Source organism: Nuphar pumila, chromosome 10, assembly GCF_984573655.1.
Source record: "Nuphar pumila chromosome 10, dmNupPumi1.hap1.1, whole genome shotgun sequence".
Lineage (NCBI taxonomy): Eukaryota > Viridiplantae > Streptophyta > Magnoliopsida > Nymphaeales > Nymphaeaceae > Nuphar > Nuphar pumila.
The window spans coordinates 1,537,016-1,564,222 of record NC_143258.1 but is presented as its reverse complement, the minus strand read 5'-3'; the positions used below and the strand labels follow the sequence as shown (position 1 = coordinate 1,564,222).

General features: G+C 39.6%; 1 protein-coding gene across 1 annotated transcript; it reads right to left on the bottom strand.

Moving 5' to 3' along the window:
- Positions 1–985: 985 nt before the first annotated feature.
- On the bottom strand, positions 986–14,752 carry LOC149823193 (protein GRAVITROPIC IN THE LIGHT 1-like). Its single transcript, XM_090019978.1, has 5 exons — positions 14,636–14,752; positions 8,596–8,737; positions 8,377–8,487; positions 5,131–5,762; positions 986–2,317 (listed from the first exon to the last, which is right to left on the bottom strand). The coding sequence occupies exons 2-5, from the start codon at positions 8,640–8,642 to the stop codon at positions 1,545–1,547; spliced, it is 1,563 nt and encodes a 520-aa protein (XP_089876104.1). The 5' UTR covers positions 8,643–8,737; positions 14,636–14,752; the 3' UTR covers positions 986–1,544.
- Positions 14,753–27,207: the final 12,455 nt, after the last annotated feature.

The window sequence follows — 27,207 nt, the reverse complement described above, 5'->3', positions numbered from 1 at the left end:
TGGCCGAATTGGTGATAATGAAAGTTACAAAACTTTCATATTCAAGAGGAAGGTCGTTTAAGGTTATTTATACTAATTCTTCATCCTCTACAGGATAACAGGCAACGACAAGAGGGTTGGCTAAAAACTTAATACGGTCAAGATAGGACAACATGTCCATACTTTTATTTTTGATAAAAGTAAGGTTTTTCTTCAGAAGCATGAGTCTCAAAGGAGATTGAAACCCATATGCTTTTTTTTAGAAGAAGTCAGTCCTCACAGGCTGTTTTTGTTCTTATGATTTGCCCGATAATAACTTCAAAAACAATTATTTTAATTCAACTGAGGGCCAACTGATTAGAACAAATCCAAATAGGATAATTCGGATTTTTTTATCTTACCTCTATCTTCGGCAATGAAGGGATCTGGTTGGGGACAAGATCCGTCAACAAACTTGAGGAGATCCTGGATGATCATAACAGATTCAAGTTGTGATCTCTACAACAGGTAATTGTCTCAATTTAATTTTATCAAGACTAAGCTGGCGGTGGCATTCCATTGGGTCATGAAGGGCGAGAAGGACGATGAAGCAGCCATTGATAACTCGTTGGAGATGGATGGCTATGATACCATGAAAGAGTTGCAAGAAGTTGTAAAGCTCAAGAGATTGAGCACTTGTATTTATAGATCAAAACGATAATACATAAAAACAATAAACCAAGAAAACGATAATGCATACAATACACAATATGTGGATTACGTCAATTGCACTAAGAAGAATCCATATTATCGTTATCGATAATCATAGAACTCTAGAGAAGTCTGGATTATCGTTTTCGATAATCAGAGAACTCTGGTTAGTTTGAGACTCTTGATCTTGGAACTGAAATCTCTGAGTCTAGACTCTTTCGAATTATCGTGTTGGCACTCTTTAGGTCTATCATGTTTGCATGATCTTTATCAAAAGCTTGATAACTACTATCTCAAAGAACCGTATCAAATTATGTACAAGAAATTAACACCTTGCATTCCATATTATTCATGCACACCACACCCATACAAAACCTTAAAATATAAAACAAAGACCCTCGTCGTCACCAACAAAGGGAAAAGTGCACCACCCAAAAAAGTACACCACAAATCCACATCCCCTACAAAACCCTAAACACAAACAAGAAAAAAAAAACCTAGAAAACGTCACTTGATTATTTAATTACACACACACAGCTAAGCCAGGTTCTCTCAATAAAACGCGTTTTTCAGACTTAATGTAAAAACGCCAACACCAGACGTGACACGCTCCTTCTGTTTGCTACTAAAAAGTAGGTGTGGGTCCCACGCCACATGACAGTAAGATTGTATCCTATGACATATGATAATGTGCATCACATGGAGATCCTTAGTCGTCCAATTTGAATGCCCACGCACGGCTACTACGTATACGGACCAGCGAGAATGTGAACTGATCCTAGCTGTTCAGAAGCATTCGGTTGAACGGTCAGGATCGATACACGACGACGGCCACCATCATAGATCATAAAGACACAAACCTTTTGCTTCTTTTATCACGTCCTGCTGACGAGGTAAACCCTAGACTTGATGACGAAGCTGCCGATCTTGAAGCCCGGGCTCACCGCGAACCCCACAACCAGTCCCTGGGGAACCACTCCGTCCTGGAACTTGACCACGCTGTCCATGTAGGTCGGGTGGAACTCCGCCCCCTTGGTGGCCTGGAAGTGCGAGGGCGGAGGGTCGAGTGAGAAGGCTAGCTTGTGCAGCAGCCACACCGCCTTGGCGAGCGCGAGGAACTCGCCGTAGAACTGCGTGCGCGGGTGCGAGCCGTTCACCACCGCCCGCCGCTGCTCGAGGTTGCCAAAGAACGACTCCTCCATCTTGGGGTGGAGGATGGCGAGAAACTTCTTGCAGCAGAACCTGCCGAACTGGCAGTCCGGGAGGATGCCCAGCAGCTCCACGGGGTCCATCGACTGCATGTCGCGGTACTGGGTGAAGCAGTCGCGGCGGTGCTTCTCCGGGTTGATGAGCGACGAGAGGCTGCCGCTCAGGTAGAACGCCTCGTTCTCGAACCCGTTGAAGATCTTCCGGCAGACGTACGACTCGATCGCGTGCTTCGCGTGGGTGGGGTGCGGGTGCTTCGAGGCGACGGCGGCGGCGGTGGTGGTAATGGCCGTGGCGCCGCCCTCGATTGAGCGGACGGCAGCGGCGATGTCCCAATTTCCGGAACGCATCAAAGAAAGAAGGAGCACCGTGAAGGCCTTGGACGCTTCCTTCACCTGGTTCATGCACATCTCGAAGAGCTCCGGCGTCGGTGCGTGCACCACTGGCCAAGAAAATCATCATCATGGAAGGTCAGAATTTGCATTTGCATCCATGAACCGTAATCCACTCTGCCAAACACCGCCAATTCAATCCAAGCGCCCGTTTGTTTCACGGTGTGAAAATGGCTGCCTTTCTGCAGCCGCTGTGAAACAAACAGCCGCGCGAAAGGCAATGTGAAACGAACAGCCTCGGGTCTGGTATGAAATTTTATAAACCATATTCGGATCCATATATTAATTTGACCCTTTGACTCTAACCTGGATTATAATCCGGCCTCCTTGTTTATCACCAAACCCTGACCCTATAGGGTTTGGTACGGGTAGGGTCTGGGTTAAACCTGACCAATTGACATCCTTACCAATCATATATGCTGGTTTTTAAATAAAGCCATAACTTAAATAAAGTGTAATTCTTTTGACATAAAAAATGCATTTTCCTGTCAAGAAAGTAAGAACTCAGTCAACTCACATTAGGAAAATCAAACTTTTCATATTTTTTTTTTCCTATGAAAGCAAGCTTGTCATAAAGATTTAGAAGCGTTAAAAACGCATAAAGCCTTTCAAGTTAAAAAAAAAAAAGCTTCCAGCAACTACTAAAACGTAAAAAGTCTAAGGGTCAACCTAGCCTCTAAATGGATCTGGGTGTCACCTCTACAACCAAATCCACAAGCTTTAACAGAGCCCAGGTCAGTGACTAGTTGGATATAATCCGTCCTAATTTCTAACCCAATCCACTGACCTCTCTCGAAGAGAAAGGATGACAGTGGACACGGAAAAAATGGGGCCTTGCCCCCATTTAGACTAGGGATGAAGGATATGAAATAGGGATGGAGGTGGGGATGAAGGATATGAAATAGGGATGGAGGTGGAGATGAAGGTTAAAATCAAAACCCATGCAGAGATGGACTTATGCTTTCTTCTTTTCAGTCTTGTCCTCATCCCATTCTCGTCTTTTCTCACCCCCAGCCCTGTCCCAAATCCTTCTTTAAGAATGGTAATGCCACCTCTCTGTGTTTGAATCGGAGATGGAGGACATGAAATAGGAATGAAGGCGGGGATGAAGGTTAAAATCAAAACCCATGCTGAAGGGCAGGATTTTGAAACAAGGTGGGAGTAGAGACCTTGTCTCCGAACCCCTGCCCCGGTCTACTGTCATCCGTATAGAAGGAGAGGGTGTTGCATGTGCACCCCGAAACACGCATTGTAGCTACAGTGCATGTTTTGGGGTCCTCAGTGAGCACTTTGTGGTGCTCAATAGGGTGTAGGAGGAGTCGTACACCGCCCGACATCAGTGTACGGCTCCCCCTAACACTCCCACTGAACGTCACTAGGCACTCGGTGAAACCCAAGAACACGCACCATAGCTACAGTTGAACTCCCAAAAGGCCCGCCTATCGGACAGGAGAGGGTCGCTGGATGGACAGTTGAACTCCCAAAAGGCTAAAACTGATTGAACGTTACGGTCAAGGATCATTCAGATCTTTGACTTACATGCCCCCGTCACGGTGGGAGGTCAAAGTCAAAACAGAACCCCATCCCAGACCTTGATTCAGAATCTGGGGGCATAAAAGTAACTATGTGGCCAACTATCCACAAAGCAATAAGTAAAGACAGTGGGCTCCACAACCTTCCAATGTCACGTGCAGTTCACCATCATCCAGGGGGAACTTTATCCCAACCAAAATACCCAAACTACCTCTCCTCACGGGACAGTCGAAGTTTTGAGGACTAAACCGACTCGGTCCAACAAAAGATTTTGTATCGGTCTAGACAGAACGTATCAGGACAACTTTTGATAGCTTGCAAAATCCTAAGGTGGCTTCGCTACATTTCCACTTGGGAAGCCTCTTTCTTTCATTTGAAATGGTAGAAAGTGCTTTCTCAATGGGGAAAGGTAAGGTATGCTATGAACCCATTTTGACAAGAAAATTTCTATTTTGCATTTATTACGTAGGTCCTACTCCGACCACAGTTTTTTCATGAACATGCTTGTTTCATCCTTTTTTTTTTTTTAAACAACGACCTTATTTCCTATGAAAGAGAGCGTCTTTCATGAGAAAAGGGCATGAAAGAAACCACTCATGTGAAAGAGAGCTTCTTTCATAAGAAAACGGCATGAAACAAACAAACCCTAAAATGTGAGACCCAATTCAACTGCCCATTTCGCACCAAGTCTATTCCAGTCAAAGGCGAATCCCTTCCAGTGTTTTTTTGAATGGTCTTGACATCCGTTCAGATCAGGTTTGGTTTTGTGAATTGGAGTTCCACATGTACCTTGACAACAAACTCCATGTCTCGTCCTGAGCTCGGTCTGGACGTGAACCCACAAACTCATGTCAATGTACTAAAATCAGACAAGTGAACCGAATTCTATTGGTGAGACACGATGGGGGCCAACTGAGCTAGCCACAGGAACCGCTAGCATACTTGACCGATTCTCTCCGCACCCCAAATCCGAGTCCATCCGAAGCCGTAATTATAAGAGTTCGGGTTTTCAAAGGGCATTTCGGTCATTTAAGCTGAAAAGATGCAAACCGTTACCCGTTTTGTGAAAACCATGGCGAAGTACCGTCGCCGGTAGGATAGGAAAGGGACCCCGATTAATCGGCGAATTCCCGGAAGGAAGCCGCGGACTAGCGGTGTTGTCAGTATCGGCCTGAATCTCCCGATACGTATCGAAAGAAAATCGATATAAAATGACCCGATTTGGATCTTTTCCAAATAAATAAAAAAAAGCTTAAAAATAATTTGTCAACATTGCCGCGGAAAGAATCGAAAAAAGAATCGGAGGAAGAGCGATTTTTTGGGCGTTTACCTTCTCGGAATCGCGCCGAAGACCGCCTGGTCCGTCCCCGCCTCCCGCTGGCCTGCCTGAGCCGCTCCCGGAGGTTCTCCACCTGCTCCTCCTTCTCCTTCACCTCCTTCCTCAGCTCCTCCACCTCCGGATCGTAAACCGAGGCCGCCTTCTCCGCCGCCGCAGCAGCCGCGGCAGCAGGGCTCCCCCGCCGGAACCCCTCCCGTAGCCTCCCAAGCCGCCTGAACTCCGCCACCACGGACGCGTCCGCTGTCTTCATCTTCTCGGGATCCCACGGGCTGTGCGCGGCCTGGAGGCACACGTACGCCCTCTTCATGGCGGAGACTGTCTCGAACACCTCCATCATCATCACCTCCATCGCCTGCAGCTTCTCCCCTGCCCCGGCCTCCACCATCACCGTCCCCTTCCTATCCTCCTCCTCCTCATCCGCCTCGTCCTCGTAGTCGAAGTAGGTCGACCCGTCGTGATCGTCCGGGTACGAGTCGCTCTTCTCCTCCGGTTCGTCCGTTCCTCGGGCGATCGTCTGAATGAGGCATGAACCGGCGAATCGGTGGATCAGATCGGAGAAGTTGGAGGACACCCTGCTCGCCATCCCTTGCTTCTTCTTCTTCGGCTTGATCTCGTCTTCACTTCTGTTAGAGAGAGAGAGAGAGAGAGAGAGAGAGAGAGGCTGAGTGCTTTCTTTCATTTTTAGTAATTAATTTCTGGGGATTTATTTTGTTTTCTTGTGGTTGGAGTTATTTTTTAATCTGACGAAAAACAGGTTCTTTGGTTGCGTCCTTTGTTGCCAGATGGAGCATTTAATTCGAGGGGGGGACACTTCCCAGTCTCTCTTCCTTTTCTATATTTAATTTTATGCAATTTTTTATGTTGAGAATCCTCTCTTTTTTTGTTTTAAAAAATAATATTTGCCCAAATATTTTAGAAATAATAAGATTAATAACATTTTTTTTTGAAAGAAAACGACTAGTAACATTTTGATAATACCCAAGTTTAGTGTGAGAGCAGTTATTGTCATATTGTATATGACATTATATTCAATCCCTACCGCACATCACACTTGGAAACCTTGGGATGCGTGAGAGTGAGGGTATGATGTGTGGCAGTGATTGAATATAACTGTCATATAATATAATATGAAAGAAGTAAAAAACAACATAATAACGCTGGTGATGCTTTGTTGCCCTTTCTGGTTCCAAACGAAAAGCTTTAGTTTTTTATTTTTTTTACAATATCCCTCCCGATGTGATTGACATGGTTGAGTGAAAACGGGCTTTGAATCATATTTTTGTCACTTGTATACAGATTTTTTTAAGGTAAAGTCGACTTTTTTTGTCACTTGTATACAGAATTTTTAGGGTAAAGTCGACTTTTCAACCCCGAGGTCCACTTTGCCATTGGAGAGTAAACCTTGCGGCAAGGGACACCATCCTTGGGTTTCAAACTTGTGACATACTGTCAACTTGGTGACATTCACAAGTTGCCCTACCAGATGAGCAAAGCCTTTGTGGGCTAAAACTAGGGGAGGCAATCGTGTCGGGTTGGCGGGTCAGCATACCTCAACCCGAACCTGACCCATTTATTAAACGGGTCGGCTGTGGCAAACACGAACCCGGCCCGTTTAATAAACGGGTAACCCGACATGACCCGCCAACCCATTTAATAAATGGGTCGGGTAAACCGGTTCTCAGGTCGGGTTGGCGGGTTGGTGGGTTGACCCGCCCGCCTAACCCGTTTATTAAGCGGGTCAGCCGGGTTGGCGGGTTGATATATCCCCAAACCGAACCGTTTAATAAACGGGTTACACGGGTCGACCCATTTATTAAACAGGTTGGCTTAAGCCCAACCCGAACCCGCCTAAGAGGCGGGTTGGCGGGTCATGTCAGGTTTTGCCACCCCTAGCTAAAACTGATTTCCCATGTGGTTGAGCTATTCCCAAAATCCTTGATAACAGGAGATAGTGTGATCTGATTGTCCATATCACAAACAGGAACTGGTTTCTATTTTTATTCTAGCATATTCACATGTTGTGGACAAGAAGCCAAGGAAGCACAACTACTCCACTTTAGGGTTAGCCCCACTTTTGGGACATGCTGCTTTGTGGGTCCTGTCTCCAAGTTTGGAAGCCTAGCTAGTGCACTTATCTAAGATGAGCTGGATAGGGATGCAAACGGTTCAGATCTGGATCATGGGCAATTTGGATCCAATCAAATCCAAAAGTCAAAAATTGCAAAACCTCCATCCTGGAATCCGACCCATTTGCATCCCTAGAGCTGGGTACCAATGTAAAACTGGTTCTGCCAAGCTTGATCCAACATGGGTCAATTTTTAAAGAGTGGGTTTGATTTTGAATAAAAACTGATCGAATCTCCCATTGCTTCTCGAGATTTAATTATATTAATCTTTATGGTGCTGGATCCACTAAAAAGCAGATAAAATCTATTAATTTTCAAGTGAAAAAAAAGAGTCGGATCGAACTCGATCAGACCATACTTGCTTATCCGACTATTCTGATTTGAATAAGCACAACACAACCTTGTTTGTTTTAGGCCTGACCCCATTAGATCTTATAATCTCGTTCAGATCTGCTTTGAACTCAAGTCAAAACTCCAACCCGATGATGCCCAACATCGCATGAGGGAGGATCAGGTATAATGTGATTGCACACTTTTAGTATGCTGCTGCACTTGATCACCCACCATCTTTGGGGTACCCCTGTCAGTTGTGGGGCTCAATTAAGGGTGTCAACGGGTAGGGTTTGGTTCGGACCCAAGTAGAACCAGAATGGGCCCCAATTTTTGGGTCTGTACCCGGGTCTAATCCGACCCATCATAAGAGAAACTATACCTAAATCCCATATGAGTCACATGAACCAGACCCAGGCCATATCCAATAAAATACTATTTTTTATCATTTTTACATTGAAAAATTGTCGATCTTAATCGAAACTCGGGTCAGGCATAGGTCTGATATAAAATTTTACAAACTATACCCGGATTCATGTATTAATCGGACCTTCAGATCGGGACCTGGGACTTTTTATTTATCACCATACTCGGACCCTATAGGGTTTGCTAAACCCGACCCATTTGCACCTAATCTCAATTAGCTGGAATTGTATATTTGGACAGGAAAAATAAGGTTTTTTGTGAAATTAATAAATATATTAAATAATTATATTGTAGTTTGATTGTCCTTTTAATAAAAACGATAAATTTCTGTAAAAAAAATAGGGTTAGGGTTGACCTGATGTACGACTTCAAGACTAGTGGAGGTTGCCTGTTGGACGGAACGGCGTACATGTGGGGCTTCATCACCGTCAGATCCGTGCTCACCTTATCCATCTGCTTCTTCTCCCTGACAAAAAAAAAAGGAAACAAACGGGCGAACGCCGTTAGTCAGAAACCCTAACGGCCCGCGGTTAGTCCTTACTGAACGGATATGAACGGAGTTCTCGAGTTAGACCTGTACGGATGCATATTCCCGAAACGGACGCACATGTTGGGCATCATAGTTTCCCTTTTATCGGAAGCGCGCTTTGCTTGAACCACAGTGAAAGATCGCCGATTTCAGCCACACACTCGTGGGTCGGGGCGACGCGGGTTTTCTAAAAATGAAATTGAAAACAAGAGCCGAGACAGGTACGAATCAGAAATCTATAGTGACAAAAATTAAAAACGGCAAAATGTCTGTAGCCAAAAACTTGTGAGAAATATAAATTTTTTGAAAAACTTACATTTGAAAAAATATGGACAATAAAAATTAAATAAAAAATATAAAAATAAATTTATAAAGAAATACAAATAAAAATATTTAAAAATATAAACACAGTTTTTTTCCATAAATAGTCGATGAAACATGAATATAGTGTTTAAAGCACAATATTTACATTTCTGCACAAAATCGTGATATTTTTGAAAATATCACGAGAAATTAAAGTTTAAAACTTTCAGTAATTTCTCGCAATAGTTTCACCAGTTTTTCACGTGATATTTGTCACACTGCAGAAATCTTAAGGAACTATGGATCAAATCTTATCCAATATCCAACCGAAATCGGACTCCTATTAATGGGTTCAACAAAGGAAATCAAGTTGAGCTAAAAATTGGATTAGCATTCTGGTTAGGCTTTTACAATTGAGTCCAACGGAAGTCTGATTTCCGATGTCAAAATTTGAGAACATGCATAGTAAGATTTGGTACCACCCTTTCTCCATCCGAATCCGAATCCAGTTAGTCAGATCTGGTACAGTGCTACATCTGATCCGAATCCAAGCCGTTTAAATCTCTAGTGCTAAAACTAAAGCCTTTCACTGATTTTGAGCAAGCATGAACCTCAAAGACTTAACGGTGAGTTGTACTCAAAGGTAGGGATGCAAATGGGTCGGATCCAGGATGGAGGTTTTGTAATTTTTGGCTGTTTCGGATCAGACTCTCCCATGTATTTAGCTGTTCCAAATCCGAACCATTTGCCTCCCTACTCAAAGGCCACAAGTGACTGTAAGCCAAGCGGGCTATCGGACTGGGTCGATCAATCTGGAATCTAGATTGAGAAGCCAAAAGGCTGGGTAATGTGCAAATGTTTTGGATCTCAAATTAGATGATTGAATTTGACCCGGGATTTGTTTGCCAGATCCATGTTATTTGCAAACAAGGGATCTCTAATCTTCAATAAAGCCTTTTATTTTGCTTGAGTGATCTAAAACCCTTGAGCAAAAGTTGTAGATGGCATAGTTGAAATGCTAAATCAGAGATCAAACAAAGACCCATTGAGAGTTCAAGTTGAGAATGATCTAAAGGGATGCATTTGATTACCTCAGATCAGATCCAAAGTGATGTCAGATTGGATGAATTTATACTAGACCTGAGATCTAGGGTTTGACGAGAGAAAGAGATACATGAATTCATATTCATGTATTTCTAGATCCAAGATTCATGGATATATAGGTATATTTATTAAGGATCCAAATTCTTGCTTTTGCAAAAAAAGTTAATTTGGCATGATTTCTGCACCAGATCCAAACGTCAGATGCAGTTGGGCATGCCTATCCTTGTTTTGGATCAACAATCCGAGACGTTCATTAGCACCCTTATTGTTAGAATGAGTTTCTGAACCGAATCGTTTATCAAACTTCATAAAATTGCCTTGAATCGAATTGTTTTAATTGATTTATTTAAAAACATCGATTTAACTAAAAATCTAAAAAACAGATAAAGTAAAGATAACTTGGAGGTTAGTTCAAATTCTAAAATATGCACTTAAAATCGAAAAATATAACAACAAACAAATATCACAATTATCACAAAATATTAAGAATAAAAAAAGAAAACTAATTTTAGGCTGATTTTCAATAAGTTTTTCACTATAGGTTTTAAACCCCAAAAGGTAGCGAGCATTATCCCTTTATAACACATGTTATTTAATTGCTTTTATACATAAATATATGTTCATTATTCAACATCTTCGATGAGAAATAAATGAACCAAGGTTTAAACTCCAAGTTATTATCAAAAATAAAAAAAATCATTAGAAAATAAATATAAAAACAACTAAAAAATACACTCGCCAAGTCATGTATGTGTCACCTATTTGACTAGGCATGTAACCCATAAACTCTCTCTCTCTCTATCTCTCTTGGCATGCAGAAAATATAGGCTAGGGTAAGCTGGGTGAGGTAAGCTAAATTGCAACTCAACGTGGTGGACATCGACCTGACCTGACCCGACCCCAGGCTAGCTCGTTAGGGCTTGACAGGCCTGAACCAGTTCTTGACTCTTGTTGGGTTCTGGTTGAGCCTGCTTTTTATTGCGCTGGGTTCAGGGTGGATCTGGTCAGGCATTTTAAACTCGACTAGTAAACAGGCTGAGCCAAGTTGGGCTCCACTGAGATGAGCTTTTATCCTGCCTATACCCGACCATTTACTACCTAGACTGGGTCAGCTTGAACTGGGCTGCTGTGACTGCTAAACTCTGGCTCATCTCAGGTCATTTACCTGACTACCCATCAGCTACTTGGCCCGATGTCCACTCTAGGTGGGTCTATTAAGTGACCCAGTTCTTGGTGAGGGTTTTTCTTCGTCATAAAAAAAAAATCTTATGGGATGACTATATCCAAGCCAAATATAACGATGTCCACGGATCCTAGATGGATCCGTGGATATATACTCATGACAAACCTCATATACAATCTGGGCATGAATAGATCATGTGCAATGTGATTGCACACATTAAGTAATGTTAAAAATGGGGTCACTAGGTGAATTGGTTTCTTAAAAAGATAAAAAAAAAAAATCTTAAATCGACCCTTTTTAACCAACAGATGAGGCGTTATAAAAAAATGTTAAAAATATTTTTTAACTCTCTAAAATATATTTTAAAAAATAAATTAAAAATGTCTTTAGATTGATTTGATCTGAGGCGACAGATTTAGAGAGATTTTTTGACGACATTGACTGCCACTGCTGTTTAGCACCCCATCATGGGCCCCTAAGCTGACAAACTGTATCCGAAAGATGGTGGGTGATAAGGTGCAGCAGCACAGTAAAAAGAAGGGTGGATCAGGTGCAATCACATTGCACACTTTGGGTGTAATGCTGCACTTGATCGCCCTCCATCTTTTTTTGACAGCCTGTGAGTTTTGTAAGGCTCAACAGGATACGGGTGACAGCAGGTGAAGCAGCACATTCAAAGTGTACAATGTGAGTGCACCTGATTCACCCTCTTTTTTTTTATTGTACTGCTGTACCTTATCACCCACCATTTTGTTGTTGCCCTTAAACTGACAGACCAAGGTTGCCAGATGTGGGTTCTGATAGGGAAAGCGAGAAACAATACATTTTAAAATATATAAAAAGCGGAAAGCGAGGAATATATATATATATATATATATATATATATATATATATATATATATATATATATATATATATATATATATATATATATATATATATATATTGAATGAGAATCAAAATAAAAAACTAAAATAAAAGTGACTAATATTAAATTTCAGGTGTGAAATAATTAAATTTTTAACAAAATCTAAAAATAGTGACTACCAAAAAGGAAGCACGTTAAAGAAAACACATAAAAACATGAAAAGTTGAGTAAGGAAACATATAATAAGAATAGAAGAAGCATTTGGAAAGCATACCAGAAGCATGGGTGAATCGAGGTTCTCATCAAGTTTCCAAAGCAAAGAGTATCGCGCTTCCAAAATGAGTTTTTGAAAAAGCGAGCTTCCAACCTATCTAAAAAGCTTTCAATAAATGTAACCGATCTGAGTCCAATAAAAGTGTGCCATCACATTGCACTTGGTCCTTCCTCTTTAGGATTTATGGCCCACTTATGTAGAGCACGGGAATTGTTTGGTTGTGAATATGCTCAAATCTGGGAGCTTGTTTCTAAACTTTCCCAGTATGAAAGTAGCTTGTGAAATATTTTCCTATACACGTGAGGTGGGGAAATTTTTTCATAAGGAAAAACTCTCACTGCTGTGCAGGCTTGAGTCATGTGACTAGGGGAAAAATGATTTTTGAATGTAGAAACATCAAAATTTCGTATGAAAGATCTTGCTTTTCTAGGTGAGAAATGTTTGATAGGGTTTGGCAAACATCCTATTAGAAAGGACCAAGAGGGCGTGCAATGAATACACGCATGCTGTTCCCGAAAGGAGAGCACAATTGCTTCGCTTTTTTGTGGTCATTACTGTAGATAAATAGATGTCATAAATCTGTGTCAGGATTTTTCACGGTAAGGAAAAAGCTCTTATAAAGAAAAACAAAATATTTTTGCAAATTGTCTCTGAAAAATATAGCATATATAAATTTAAAAATACAAAAAAATAAGTTAAGTACATGATACAAATATACAAAATATAAAAAAAAAAAACTAAACACGAATTTTTTCTTGATTTTAACCGTTTCTTAAAATATCATGATATTTGTGACTATGTTGGCAAACACAACCAAGAAACAACCCAATTTTTCCTTTCCATGGTAAACGGGAAATTGGAACAAAAATCAGAGATTCCTTTTCCAATGTATCAAACAATCACAACTTAAGGCAACTCCCTAGGGACGAGGGGCTACCCGGACAGCGATCGAAAGTATGACAGGCAAAGTCAGTGCAACTAGGTCTCTGATCTTGGGGGTGGTTTCTTCATGTAATAAATCTAAAAAAAAACACAACTCCTCCTAAAACATAAATTGTGCCCGGGGCTTTCTAACTCTTAGTAGAGCCTTTTCTAAGCATGTCTTGGGCCACCAAGAGAGAACCAAGCTAGTAGAATAAAATCAAACTAAAACCAATAAGGCTCAATAGCAGACCTAGTTTGATTCAATTTTCCAAGTTTTAAAGCCCACAAGGGCTAGCTCTACACACCTGCCTAGGTGGGTTCACTTAAGGCATTCAAGTTAAAAGATGTCCTGAGTTCATTACCAGGGTCTGCTTGGTCGGCATGGTCGAACCGAACAGAAAACTATCCCTAGTGGGCATGGGAGGAGTACTCATAAAGTTTTACACCATGGTCACCCAAATAAGGCCACAGTCAGCATGGCACCTTTCGGCCCATAATGGAACGTCCAAACCATACCAGTGGTTTCTCTCTCTCTTTTTTTTTTGGATAATTCAAGTGAAAACCCCTCTCATCTCCGGCCGCACATTGGCTGGTCTCCGGTTGGTGAAACTCTTGAGGCCCCCCTCCCTACTGAGGAGTGAGTGTACCCAGCTTCAACCTTGTGGTAAGGGACACCACCGTAGGTTAACTTGTGGTTTCTCCTTGTTATCAATGAAAAAAAAAACTTTCCAAGTTTTCATTCTAAACACAAACCAGTTGCAGTGTATGCAGGTACACAAGTTTCCTTGGAAAACATCACATAGAAGCAACTAATTGACTAAATACCGTTGTCTTCAAACCTAAGAAATTCCTTGGAAAACATCAAAGAAATTCATCTAATTGACTAAATTTCATTGTCTTCAAACCTCATAACCTTAGAGCCCGTTTGCATGCCACAGAAACATGGGGGTTTCCGCAGAAACGCACTAAGCGCGAAGCTTTTCTGCCCCCCCACCGTGGCTACGCAAATGCAGTATTGAGTTTCACCGGAGAAAAAGAGCCTCAAAACCAACGAGATCCCCCCATTTCTGCAGAAAGTAACCATTCCTGTGGTGTGTGTGTGTGTGTGTGTGTTGGCTCAATTTCATTTTTTTAGTGACCACAAAAATCGGTAATACAGCTTTAAAAGCATGCAACATATACAAGAAAAAAGACGTATTACGACACAAATCACATAAAACTTAAATCTAAAAGTACTTATCATCATTTTTAAATACGCAAGGAACTCTCATTCAACACCACCAAAAAAACGCTACCCATCAACTTAATTCCATAATCTTCAAGCCTCAAAAGTTACTATGGAAAACACATTAGCATATAAAATCTCTACTTCATTATCCAGGAAGTCGAGGAAATCGAAAGAAAAAGTAAGAAGTTAGAGAGTTCTTACAAAGTGAAGCTCGATTCTCAATTTCAAAGAGTTCACACTGTTATAAGTCTGAGATTCAGAAGGCTTTTTCGCCGATGAGAGCCATCATTTTAAAACGAATCTTTGGGACAAGAGGCTGAATCTGAACGAGAAAAGCAGTCAAACTTATAGGAATGGCAATGCACTGGATCAGGTTTTCTTTGCAATGGACAAACAGCTCAACCAGGTGGGAGAGTAGGTACGTGTATGGCAGGACATTGCTTTTTACAGGACCCCTCCCTTCATTTCATGGTCTTGTGAAGTTTGTTGCTTTCCTATTGTTTTCTTCCAATCAATGGAAAAATCATTGATGAGGAAGTATGTAGAAAGATGCCTAGGGCTAAAAGAACATAAAGCAGGACCACAAGGCACCAAATATAAGGGTGCTCCCTATCTTCTCTTTTATAGACGACTCACGATAAGAAACAATGTACCTCAAAAGTAGGCCTGGGAAACTAACAAGCAAAGCTGCTAGTGGATTGGCTCATGCTCATATTGTAAAGAGCTCGTTCAAACTCGTAAAATAAGCTCGATAGGCAAGCAGAATATGAACAATAGGGGTGGCAATCGGGTTGGGTTGGCAGGTCGTGTCGGCAGGTTAGCATACCTCAACACGAACCCGACCCGTTTATTAAATGGGTTGGCTGTGGCAAACACGAACCCGATCCATTTATTAAATGGGTAACCCGACATGACCCGGTTAACCCATTTAATAAACGGGTTGGTGGGTCGTCGGGGTCAGGTAAACGGGTTGGCGGGTCGGGTTCGGGTAAACAGGTTGACACGCCCGCCTAACCCGTTTATTAAACGGGTCAGCCGGGTTGGCGGGTTGGCATACCCCTAACACGAAACCGACCCGTTTAATAAACGGGTTAGGCAGGTCAACCCGTTTATGACACGAACCCGTTTAAGCCAAACCTGAACCCGCCTAAGAGGCGGGTTGGCGGGTCGTGTCAGGTTTTGCCACCCCTAATGAACAATAGGCACTCATCTTGGCTCAACTTAAATAAACTCGTTAGGTAGTAAGAAATATATTTTAAATACATTTTACACGTAGTTTCTGTAATCTTATTCCGTCCGGCTCTAAACCAATGTATTTTTTCTATAAACAAGCCAGCTCGAACCCAGCTCGTTTAACTTGGGTTGATTATGAGCTCGCTTAACTTGAATCGAATATGAGCCAAGCTTGAGTACTTGATGCTGGTCTCATTCAGCTCATTTACCAGCCCTACATGAAAGGTACTATTTTCTGCCAAGAATGTCCATGTTCATTGCAAAGTATTAACACTAATGTCCTGTGTTGTGTTGGGAGGACTTGATGCCACATGGACACCAGTCACACCACAAAAAGAACATGGGACACGCCATGTGTAAATTTCCATTAACAGAGTCTACAATGGAGCACGACACAAGGGTATACTGGAGTATATAACCATTTTTTTTGCATACGAAGGACCTGATATCACATGGACACGACAAGGAGGTTAAGTTGGAGTATCCATGTGACATTGACTCTTGGTCTCCACCTAGTAGGGATGCACAACGAGCCTACTTAGCTCAAGCTCGACTCGGGCTTGGCTCATTTGAGCTCTGTCCAAGCTCATCCGTGGAAATAAATGAGCTGAGCTTGATCAAGTCGTTGAACTCGATTAGGCTCAATTAGGCCCATATATATATATATATATATATAAAGAAAATATTTTTTACTAATGAAGGTAATGAACTAATGAGCTAGAAATTATAGGTGCAAATTGTATCCACTCAATCTAACCATATAGAAGTTATAAAATTTTGGCACATAGTGGGAGTGGGTTTTTGGCTCCTTTAAAAACTTAATTATTTGTCATAATCACATGATTCAAAAAAAGTTTCCTAATAAACAAACCATGAAGATCACATCAGCATTTGATCTACAAAAAAATTTAAAAATTTGAAGAAAAAAAGTGTTTGCTACTCATTAGTTCCTTACCTTCGTTAGGAGAGAGAGAGAGGTGGTAGCAGCTAACCACCTAGCTAACTGAGTTTTGAAGGATTTTTTTTCATATTTTTTGTTAAAATCTGACTGTACAGATGTGTTTGATATCGTCAATTTACTAAAGAAGAACACTTGGATAATGTTTTTATTGATAAAAACATGATTTTTTAAAACAATGAATATTTATAAAAATCTTAGACCATCAATTTTTAAACCTTATAAAAATTTGTGTTCTGAAATTGGATAACCTAAAAGTAGATTCCTATAGAATCAAGCATGTGATATAGTCAGATTTAAGGAAAACATGAAAAAACCTTTAAAAAGCTCTGAAAAGTAATTAGCATCTATCACCTTCTCTCTCCCATTAATATATATATATATATATATATATATATATATATATATATATATATATATATATATATATATATATATATATATAAATAAAGGGTGTATCCTTGGACACCCAAAAAAAGTTTGAAACTTCGTTGTGCAGTTGTTCGCACGAGCGATTAGCTGCACAATTTTTTTTGCACGAAAAAGGCTAAGGCCTTTAGGTGGTCGTGACCGTCTCTAAAGACCATTTTTTGCAGAAAATTTTTTCCGCCACTGATCGCACCCATCTCTCCCTATATATATACATACAAAAACTCATATCATTAAACGAGTTTTCATTGATCAAGGCCAAAAAAAAAAATCAAAAAAGGTTTTTAGGGACGGCTCTGACCTGGTTTCCACATTTGTTTTTAGTGGTGCTTCAAAAGAACTGCAACATGGTTTTCTTGCTCTTTGAGCGCACGTGCGTGTGATGGATGCTCAGCGCAGGTATGTTTTAATGAAGCAGATATGAGATTAGCGATTAGCAGTGCACATTTTATTTGCGCAAAAGACCCCTTTAGCAGGTAAAGACTCAGGGGTCAGCATCGGACGCTAAATGTTTTTTAACCAATGTTGTCAGTATTGGTATCGGCCTTGTATCGTTTGCCCAACGATTCAGGTGAATCGACCGATACCGATATACTCGAGTGAATTGTTTTGAATCGACCAAAAAATAATTAAAAAATATTATGTGTCAAAGTTATTATTTGTTATTGTAGTCATTCAATCTTATATGTTTTTTCGACCATGAAATGCCCTAAGCTGCTGAGTCATTGCTACACGAGTAGGGCTGGCAAAACCTGACACGACCCTCCAACCCGCCTCTTAGAAGGGTTCGGGTTGGGCTTAAGCCAACCGGTTTAATAAATGGGTCGACCCACCTAACCCGTTTATTAAACGGGTCAGATTCGGGTTGGGGTATGCCAACCCGGCTGACCCATTTAATAAACGGGTTAGGCGGGCGGGTCAACCCTCCAACCCGTCCGCCAACCCACCCACCAACCCGACCCGCCAACCCGTTTTCCCGACCCAACCCAACCCATTTATTAAACAAGTTGGCAGGTCATGTCGGGTTACCCGTTTATTAAATGGGTCGGGTTAGTGTTTGCCACAGCCGACCCGTTTAATAAACGGGTCGGGTTCGGGTTGAGGTATGCTGACCCGCCAACCCGACCCGATTGCCACCCCTATACACGAGCTTTTGATATTATCATTCTTAGTTAAGGTAAGGAACCCCTAGTTGAAACTCATAGAGAGTGGTTTTTTTCACCAAATCTGACTCCATAATGGTCAAGACAATAGAAACCAACCCTTTGATAGTACTTTTTTGTTATAAAAATTTAGATTTCATTCATTTGAAAATCTGACATACACAGAGAAAAACATGCAGCAAGGTCTGGTATTACCAGACATGTAGATCACATCTAGTGGGTCAGATGCAAAAACAATAAAAAAGTAATACATATCATGTAGTTTTTCACTAGGGATTTCTTAACAGAGCCGACTGGCCTTTTTGATATTTGAGGCCACCTCCTAGGGCCTTAAATGAAAAAAAATATAACGCTTATATTTCACATACTAAGGGCCTCCAATCAAACATGAAACATGTCCCTCATGCTGAGGACTTCCAATGAAATATGCTTAGGGCCTCAACATCTCTTGAGCCACCCCTGTTCCTTCCGTTTATCCCTTGTCATCTCTATCTTCGTACCCCTCTTAAATCTTATGGTTCAAGTTGTTTTGATGATGGATTTTATATATATATATATATATATATATATATATATATATATATATATATGTAAACTGTCATTTTGATGGCTTTTTTGTTCTTTTCTATTGAATCAAACCATACCGATGTGAGTTACATTTATAAGTGGCTCTTGAATCATCTGATTTTGATGCATAAACATGATTTCTTTGAGGTTTTAAAATCAATAACTCAATCTTAGTAAATATTCAAGCATTCAAAAATCACATTTTTTCATCGAAAATACATGATCCAATGGTTGATTCCTAACAAATTCACCATCCCAAGCAGTTGAATTTGCAAAAAAAAGTGTTGGAAATGCCCATATTTCTAGTTTTCATATTCTAGTTACTATATATATATATATATATATCCAACCCGACTCAAGATTTTGTCTGGTTGGGCTTAAGCTTAGTTCGGGTTGAGCCTTCTTTCAAAAACTAGGCTCAAGCTCGAGTCGTTAAGGCCGGGCCAGGGGCTGCTGGGCCCATTGTCCAAGCCCCACGTGATGCGTTATGTCATGTATGAACAATAATTTACAATTTTAAATAATAAATTTAATAAAATCTGTTTTAAATATTTAAATAATCAAAAGTAATTTTAATCAATAAAAAATAAGAAATTTTTGTCCTTGTGCCTTTTCAAAAAAGAGCGCCTGCATCTGGCACTGGTATCGAGTCAAGGTTGGTACTATTCTCTTTGTGACATACACTAGGCATCCTCATGAACTGGTCGAGGAATGAGAGCCACAGTTTCTACTATACATATGAAACTGATTCTAAGGGACTTGGCTTGTCTGGTAGGAGCAGCTAGTGCACGTCACCTGGTGTTTGGGACGCAAGTTCGAATCCCAATGGTATCGTTGTATAACTGGGTATGGTCTGACTAACCCCAGCTTGCCTTCAGAAAGCAAAAACTGATACTATGGGCAATTTGTGACCGTGGTTTGTGCAGACCATTGGCAAGTACATTATTGAGTCTGCAGGTACGGAGGGCTCATCTGTGGCATGATCTAACACTTTGTAGTTATTCTACAAAGTGGTCAAAGCCAACATAACATGACTGATATTTGGTAATGTTGGTCGATACGTGTCCTTTGCCACAAGTGTGCCGAGGTGACACGGCATGATTCATGGAGACGCCACGCATTATGACATGAATTAACAATATTTTATTATTTTTAATAGATTCTGATAGTTTTAATAATATTTTTAACAAACAATGTATTTTTTATATTCGATATATTGGGAATAATTAAATTAATTAAAATATAAAAAGATTTGTATCCTCGTGTCCTAATTTTTTTTAAAAATCACAAACTTGCTTGCATTACATGTATTGAGTCATGGTTCGTATCCATCCCTTTGTGACATAGGCCACATTCAAGGCACGTTCCTCTTTCTTCATTTTATTAAACTCAAAGGTTGCTAGGATGGAATTATTTTATAATTCTTGGGAAACAAAAACCTGATATATATATATATATATATATATATATATATATATGGGGTTAATATTGGCTATTAATAAAAGTACAAAACTAATGAGGGAGAAATCATAGGTGCAAGTTGTATTGACCCAATCTAACCACATAGTTGTGTTCAACATGATTTGTTTGTTCGGATTCAAGCCTTGAATCGTGCTTTTCTGATGTAAAAACATGATCTTTTGAGTTATTATATATTGGCATATTATGGGTCATTCATTTTTGGACTCCTTTATAAACCTAATTACTTGTCATAAACACATTATTCAAAACAAGTTTCTTACTAAACAAACCATGCAGATCACATCAGTAATATTTGATCTAAAAAAACTAGAAATTTTTGAAGAAAAAAATGATTTCACCTTCATTAGTAGCTAATTAATATTTACCCATATATATATATATATATATATATAGAGAGAGAGAGAGAGAGAGTAATGGGTCTGTGCTAAACCCATTTGGTGCTAAATGCCGTGTTAAATGGGTTTTCAGCTTCGCCGGTGCTTTTTATGCAGTTCCGGCACAATAAATGTGTTGGGCATGGTTGATTTACTAAGAATCCACACCTGGATCATGTGTTTTCCATGGAAAAAATGATGTTTGGAGCCTCAAAAATTTTGGACCATTGATTTTTTGAAGTTTATAAAAACCCATCCATGTGTTGGAATCAAACACTTCAAGAGCTGAGCCCCCATAAAATCAAGTACATAGATCACATTTGTACGGTTAAAATTTAAAAATAAAATAACGAAAAACCCAAAAAAACCTATTTAATTAGTATGCTGTTTAACACCAAATGGGTTTAGCACCGATCCATTTAGATTATTATATCATTTTATAGGTTTCATAATTAGTTTGATTGCCAAAACAAGTTATCTGAATCCCATGCATGACGTTTTTTATTTGTGATGTCAAAGCTAAGAGTTGATTGTACAACTCATGACCTAAAACCAGCCAGCCCTTGGTAGGGAACAAGAATAGATAGAGAGCTAGGCTACTGCAAATTCAATATCTTTAGTGTCACTTTAGTTCAAACACATGCCTATGTGACAATGACCTAAAGACGAATTGCACGAGATGCAATTGTAAGACATGAATTTTTTTTTTTTTGGATAGGCAAGCTGGATTTAGGCAGAGCCTCTGTAACAAATATCGTGAGATTTTTAAATCTCGCGATAATATTGTGAGAAATTACCTGAAAGTTTAAAACCGCAATTTCTCGCGAGATTTTCAAACCGTGACAAATATCGTGATATTTATGGTTTTAGCAGATATTTATCATGAGAATTTTATTTTTAAATGTGTTTTATTTATATTTTCTTATAAAAATTATTTTTTTATAATTTTAAATTTATTTTTTTATTACCAAAATTTTGCCAAAAAATGTGAGATTTATGAAAAAATTGAAAATCTCCTGAGTTTTTTACACCAGAGATTTTGTTGTTTTGAACTTTTGTCGCTATGGGCAGACCCCTACCAGATATCTCTTAAGCCCCACGTGCCTGAGGGATTCGAACCTGGGGCCTTTAGCTTGGCACAAGACCCTGCTTACCACATGAAATACCACCTCGGTGATGTTCTTTCTTTTTTTAGAAAAAAGAGATGGGGCATGCATTTTTTATTTTTTAATTAAAAAAAATAGTATTACAACACATAAAATGTAATTTTAGTGAAATGTTATTAAAATAACACCCATACATGTCGGTGTTGGTGTCATTGTGTCCAACTGTGTTGAGTCGTGTCACCATGGGCATGCCACCCAAATGGTTGTCCCAGCGATGGAAATACAATAGAGGATCAAAAGTAGCATTAAGGAGGCGTTTGATTCAAGGGCAGGCCTGGACAAGGCCACCAGTCTGCATGTGTCCTTGTCCAAGGCTGGACAAGAACACTCCTTGTTTTTAGTTTTCTTTTTTTTTCAAAGGTGTCCAGGGTACGTATCCTGTCAATCCCTTGTTCCAGCAGGAAGGGCGGAACTCCCCCAAACATGAAAAAGCATCTCAAGGGGACATGTTGGATGTGGTGTCCTGCCTGTCCGCATGACCCGCGCTTGCGTGAGCCCCACACATCGCATGGATAAGGTAGACACCAATGTTCGTGCAATCAAATAAACCCTAAACTTTCTCTTTGGAACTCAACTGAAAACGAAGTTCTTTGTAACATAATCCAAAGCTCTACTGGTATTATATGTCAGTTTTATCCATAAATACTTCTTATGAATAAAAAAAATGGCCGTACTATCCATGCAAAATGTTACACTTCCCAAAATGCATATCAATTTGACAAAATCTCTCACTTTTCCAAAATTTGATTCTTGACTATTTAAGATATTTTTGCTTTTTCGCAAATATAACATGACGTTTGCAACCCATAATTGCAAATGTCCCAACATGTGCGAATCTACTTTTACTAAAAAGAAAAACGCAAATAAAGGATATTTACAAATAGAGTATATGAGTTGTGAATGTCCTCAAAATGTGTGAACTTCTAACTAAAATGACCTTCACAACTCATGGTTGCAAATGTTCTTAAAATGTACAAACCTCTTTTTATTAAAATCGCAAAATCGGTACATGCAAGAGTATGTTTACAAATGTGTGAAGCCATTCATGTGCGAAAGTCAACACGACGAGAGTATTTAGTTAAAAGAGGTTCACACATTTTGAGAATCTTTGCAACTTATGGTTGCGAAGGTTGTATTGTATTTAGAATGTCCTTTTGCCTGTGCCCCCTTATATGGTTTTAAGAGGTTCACACATCTTGGAGACATTCACAACCATGAGTTGCAAAGGTGGCATTCACAATCATGAGTTGCAAAGGTTGAAATCTAATTGTGAATGTCTTCTATTTTTAGTTAGAGCTTCGCACATTTTGAAGACATTTACAACTACTAGTTGAGAAGGTCTTACTTTGTTTGCGTTTTCAGTTAAATGAGATTCGCACATGTTGGGAACATTCATATTATATTTGTGGAAAGGCAAAAATATCTTAAAAAGTAAAAAATCAAAATTTTGGATGTACGGTAAATTTCACCAAATCGTGATGCTTTTCTTAAAAGGCACTATTTTGCAATGACAGTACGGTCATGGCCAATGTTATTGGTATCAGTGGCGAGCAGGTTGTATGTTACCCCCTGAACACGGGACCGCGTGTTCGAGGGTTCGAATGAGTGCCACGTGGCACTCATTCGCCTGTACGGAGGAATATTGCAGATTCCAAGATCTTCCTCCGTACAAAAATAGGCGAATGAGTGCCACGTGGCACTCATTCGGACCCCGAACACGCAGTCCCGTGTTCAGGGGGTAACATACAACTTGCTCTCGTATCAGTGTGTATCGGTAGAATTTCGATACCCTGCAGGCCTGAGTAGGCTATTTTTAATAAATATAAAAATAAAAAAATACATTTTTATTATTTTAAATTTATTTTATAGTTTTAACACATGTCAAGTTATGATTGACAAGTAAACTTTTTTTTTATTTTTTTAGTTTTTTATTTTTAGCTGATACAGAACGATTCAGCTGACTATCGTGTCGATTGATCCAGCTGAATAGGTAGCCCAACGATTCATGGCTGATACCGATACTGACAACATTGCTAAAAAGGCATTCATTGAAGAACCAAATGAACTCTCCATGATCAAAAGATTCTCCCACGGATATTTTTTGATGTCATAAATATGTGAGATATCTCAAAATATCCAGATATATGATAATACCTCTCCAAGAAAACCAATTTTGCAATAGGGACTGGTCAAACCTGCAAAAAAAATCTGGATCCGAAATTTTGAGAAACCCCACCACTTGTGGGGTTTACTGTAATTCAATCTCAGACAAGATGCATGGAAACCATGTGCAAGTGCTTGGTAGCTGAAAGAGGACCCTATGCATGCCAACTCATTGCATTTCACCTTCATGCACACGTGACAACTCATTAGATAATGAATTAGTATGAATTTTCCGGCTATCAATTTCTTTTCTTTTTTATGTCACATGGACACGACAGGTTGAGTCGTGTCTGTGGTACATGACACTCCACGACAGTAGGCACACTACGTAACAAATTTGCACACTTGCATCTTGTACTCGATCGTATTGAGTCAGTGTTCGTATCCTTGTCTCTATGATTTTTTTTTCCCTTTTTTTTTAAAGATCCTATTTGCAAAACATGAGCACAAAAATAATCAAGAAACTTGTCCAGATTACCAAGAGTTCACAGTAGACACCACATATACATAGACATGTCTACACGCGCACACACATAGGACACAGATGTATACATAGACAGGCGTGTACATATTTTTTTTGACAGAGAAAGCTGGGTTTAGGCAGACCCCTACCAGTTATACAAACCTACCATTTGGGGTTCCAACTTGCAACGTCCCAATAAACCCTGTAGTCTGTAGACCATCCCCATGGAAGTGGTGAAAAGAGGGCTCTTATTGGTAAAAAAAAAACCCACAACTCCTTGGGGTTATCCCATGCTTGGAAGGAGTTAGAAAAAAAATATATAATGATATTTTTATTCTTCTATCACTGTAAATAGAAAGAAAAAATAATGAATGATGTAGATGAGCAAATGAAAATAGCTTTTTTCGTCTTTACTAAATGAAAAGAAAAGAGAGTAATCACTTGTGGCCCGTTTATCTAAAAAAAAATCTCTTTTTAGCTAATCACTTATTAAGTAAAATTGAGAAGCTCGACCTAGAGAAGGAAAAAAGGATAATAGTAACTTGATCACTAACTACAGACAAGCGGAGCCCCATATTGGTCGCAGACAAGTGTACATGCACACACACACATGTACACATGGTATCTAACGTGCATTTGTAATGAAGCAATGGCCAACTAGAAAAGAAAAAGAAAGGCGCATGCATGAATTGATAGGGTTTCACAATCACTTTGCACACAAATAATTTTAAAAGCATAATTGGCCGAGGTCATCTCAAAAAGCTTTGATATAATGAGGGATTAAGATTTTAAAAGATAAGGACTAAGATTTCTTTGTTGGAGTATAGTTGTCACATATATGTTGTCTAATTCTTGATTTTTTCAACTTTATGTAGAGCTTAGATAGCCATAAAAAATAGAAAAGAGAAATTTATCTAAAATTTTTCAATATGCACTAAACTTTTGAGCAGAGTGATAATTCCAAATGCTTGAGATTTCTCATAGTTCATTGAATTGTTGTCGATTTGGCAAATTCCCTATATGCTTGTTTGACACACGAAAAGAGGCAATTATTCTTGGATATTAGTATTTGGTGCTTAGAAATCTCTCTTTCCATTATCCAATGGTGGGTTTCCCCTTCAAGACATGATCATATGGGTTGCATGTAAGGCTGGGAAACACGCCAATCTGCTCGTGGCTCAGATCATAAAGAGCTCGTTCAAACTTGTAAAATGGGTTTGGCAATTAAGCCGAACACAAATAATAGATGTTCAGCTCAGCTAGTATGAGCTTGTAAGTTTATATATATATATATATATATATATATATATATATATATATATATATATATATATATATATATATATAGAGAGAGAGAGAGAGAGGGAGAGAGAGAGAGAGATGTGTCCATTATGCCCGTTAGGTCCCTTAAAAAATCATAGTTTTTGCTATTTTTTTCTCACATCTAACACCATAAATGTGATCTATAGGTTTTGTTTAGTGAAGAACCGGCTTTTGGATCAATGCAATCTGACTTGTATACAGGATATATATATATATATATATATATAAAGGCAAGCTGGGGTTAGGCAGACCCCACCAGTAATTATTCAACGAACCACTGGGTTTTGAACCTGCAACGTCCCACCACAAGGAGACATGCACTGTACCAACCACGCCTGTTGGTAGATATATTTTATATCACATAATATAGTGCAGAACAAATTATTGAAATACTTCATTTGCAAGCAACAGGTATACAAATAAAATCTCATTGCTTCTGAAATATATATATGCTCAAGTACACTTGTGGCTCGGCTCATAAAGAGCTCGTTCATACTCGGAACATAGGCTTGGCAAGCTAGGTATTCCGTTGGGCTTGACTCATGTAAGCTTGTCAGGTAGTAAAAAATATATTTTAGATATATTTCACATGTATTTTTTTATTATCCTATTTCTTTCATCTCTAAAACAATGTAATTTTTTTTATAAACAAGACAGCTCAAACTCGGCTGATTTAACTCAAGCTGATTATGAGTTTGAACTGGCCACAAGAAAGAGCCGATCTTGAACACTTCAAGCTCATCTTGTTCAGCTCATTTACCAGTCCTAGCTCATATTCGACTCAGCTTGCCACAAGAAGCCAAGCTTCAACACTTCAAGCTCATTCTTGTATGTCTCGTTTGCAAGCCCTAGTTGCATGGCACGTGTTTTTTTTGTTGCTTGGCATTCAAATCTTGCTCTCTAGGATTCTAATTTTGGGTGGTGGAGGTGTTCTGTGGGCATGCTGTTTGAAAGACTTGAAAAGGTGTGGGTCCCATTTGGACCAACACATACTGTTGTTGTTATCCAAATGGATTTGATGCTTAAACACAATGGGTCTAGTGCATGTCTTGACCAAGAACTTGAACCAAGATGCATATTGTTGTTGTTATCCAAATGGATTTGATGCTTAAACACAATGGGTCTAGTGCATGCCTTGACCAAGAAATTGAACTAAGACACATATTGCTGTTGTTATCCAAGTGGATTCTAATGCTTTAAACACGAGTGTCCAGAGTGCACGTAGCTTGACCAGAAGTTAAAGGGATATTTAAATTCCATTGACATTCAATTTTTTTGGGGTTCTCAACCAACATGCATGTTGGCCTCGACACTTTAGAGTCACCACGATGACTTGTCAGAAATGGAATGGTTTCTTCACACTTCAAGGCTTTTATATGTGAACTTGAAGTATCCTCGCATGCATGGGAGTGAGATACTTCACAAAGGACCCTTTTTATGTAAGGTTGATCA

Coding starts and splice junctions, on each gene's coding strand:
- LOC149823193 (XM_090019978.1), bottom strand. CDS start 8,642: ATGATGCCCAACATGTGCGTCCGTTTCGGGAATATGCATCCGTACAG. Junction 8,488..8,595: donor GGGAATATGCATCCGTACAG/GTCTAACTCGAG, acceptor TTTTTTTGTCAG/GGAGAAGAAGCAGATGGATA. Junction 5,763..8,376: donor GTCTTGAAGTCGTACATCAG/GTCAACCCTAAC, acceptor TCTCTCTAACAG/AAGTGAAGACGAGATCAAGC.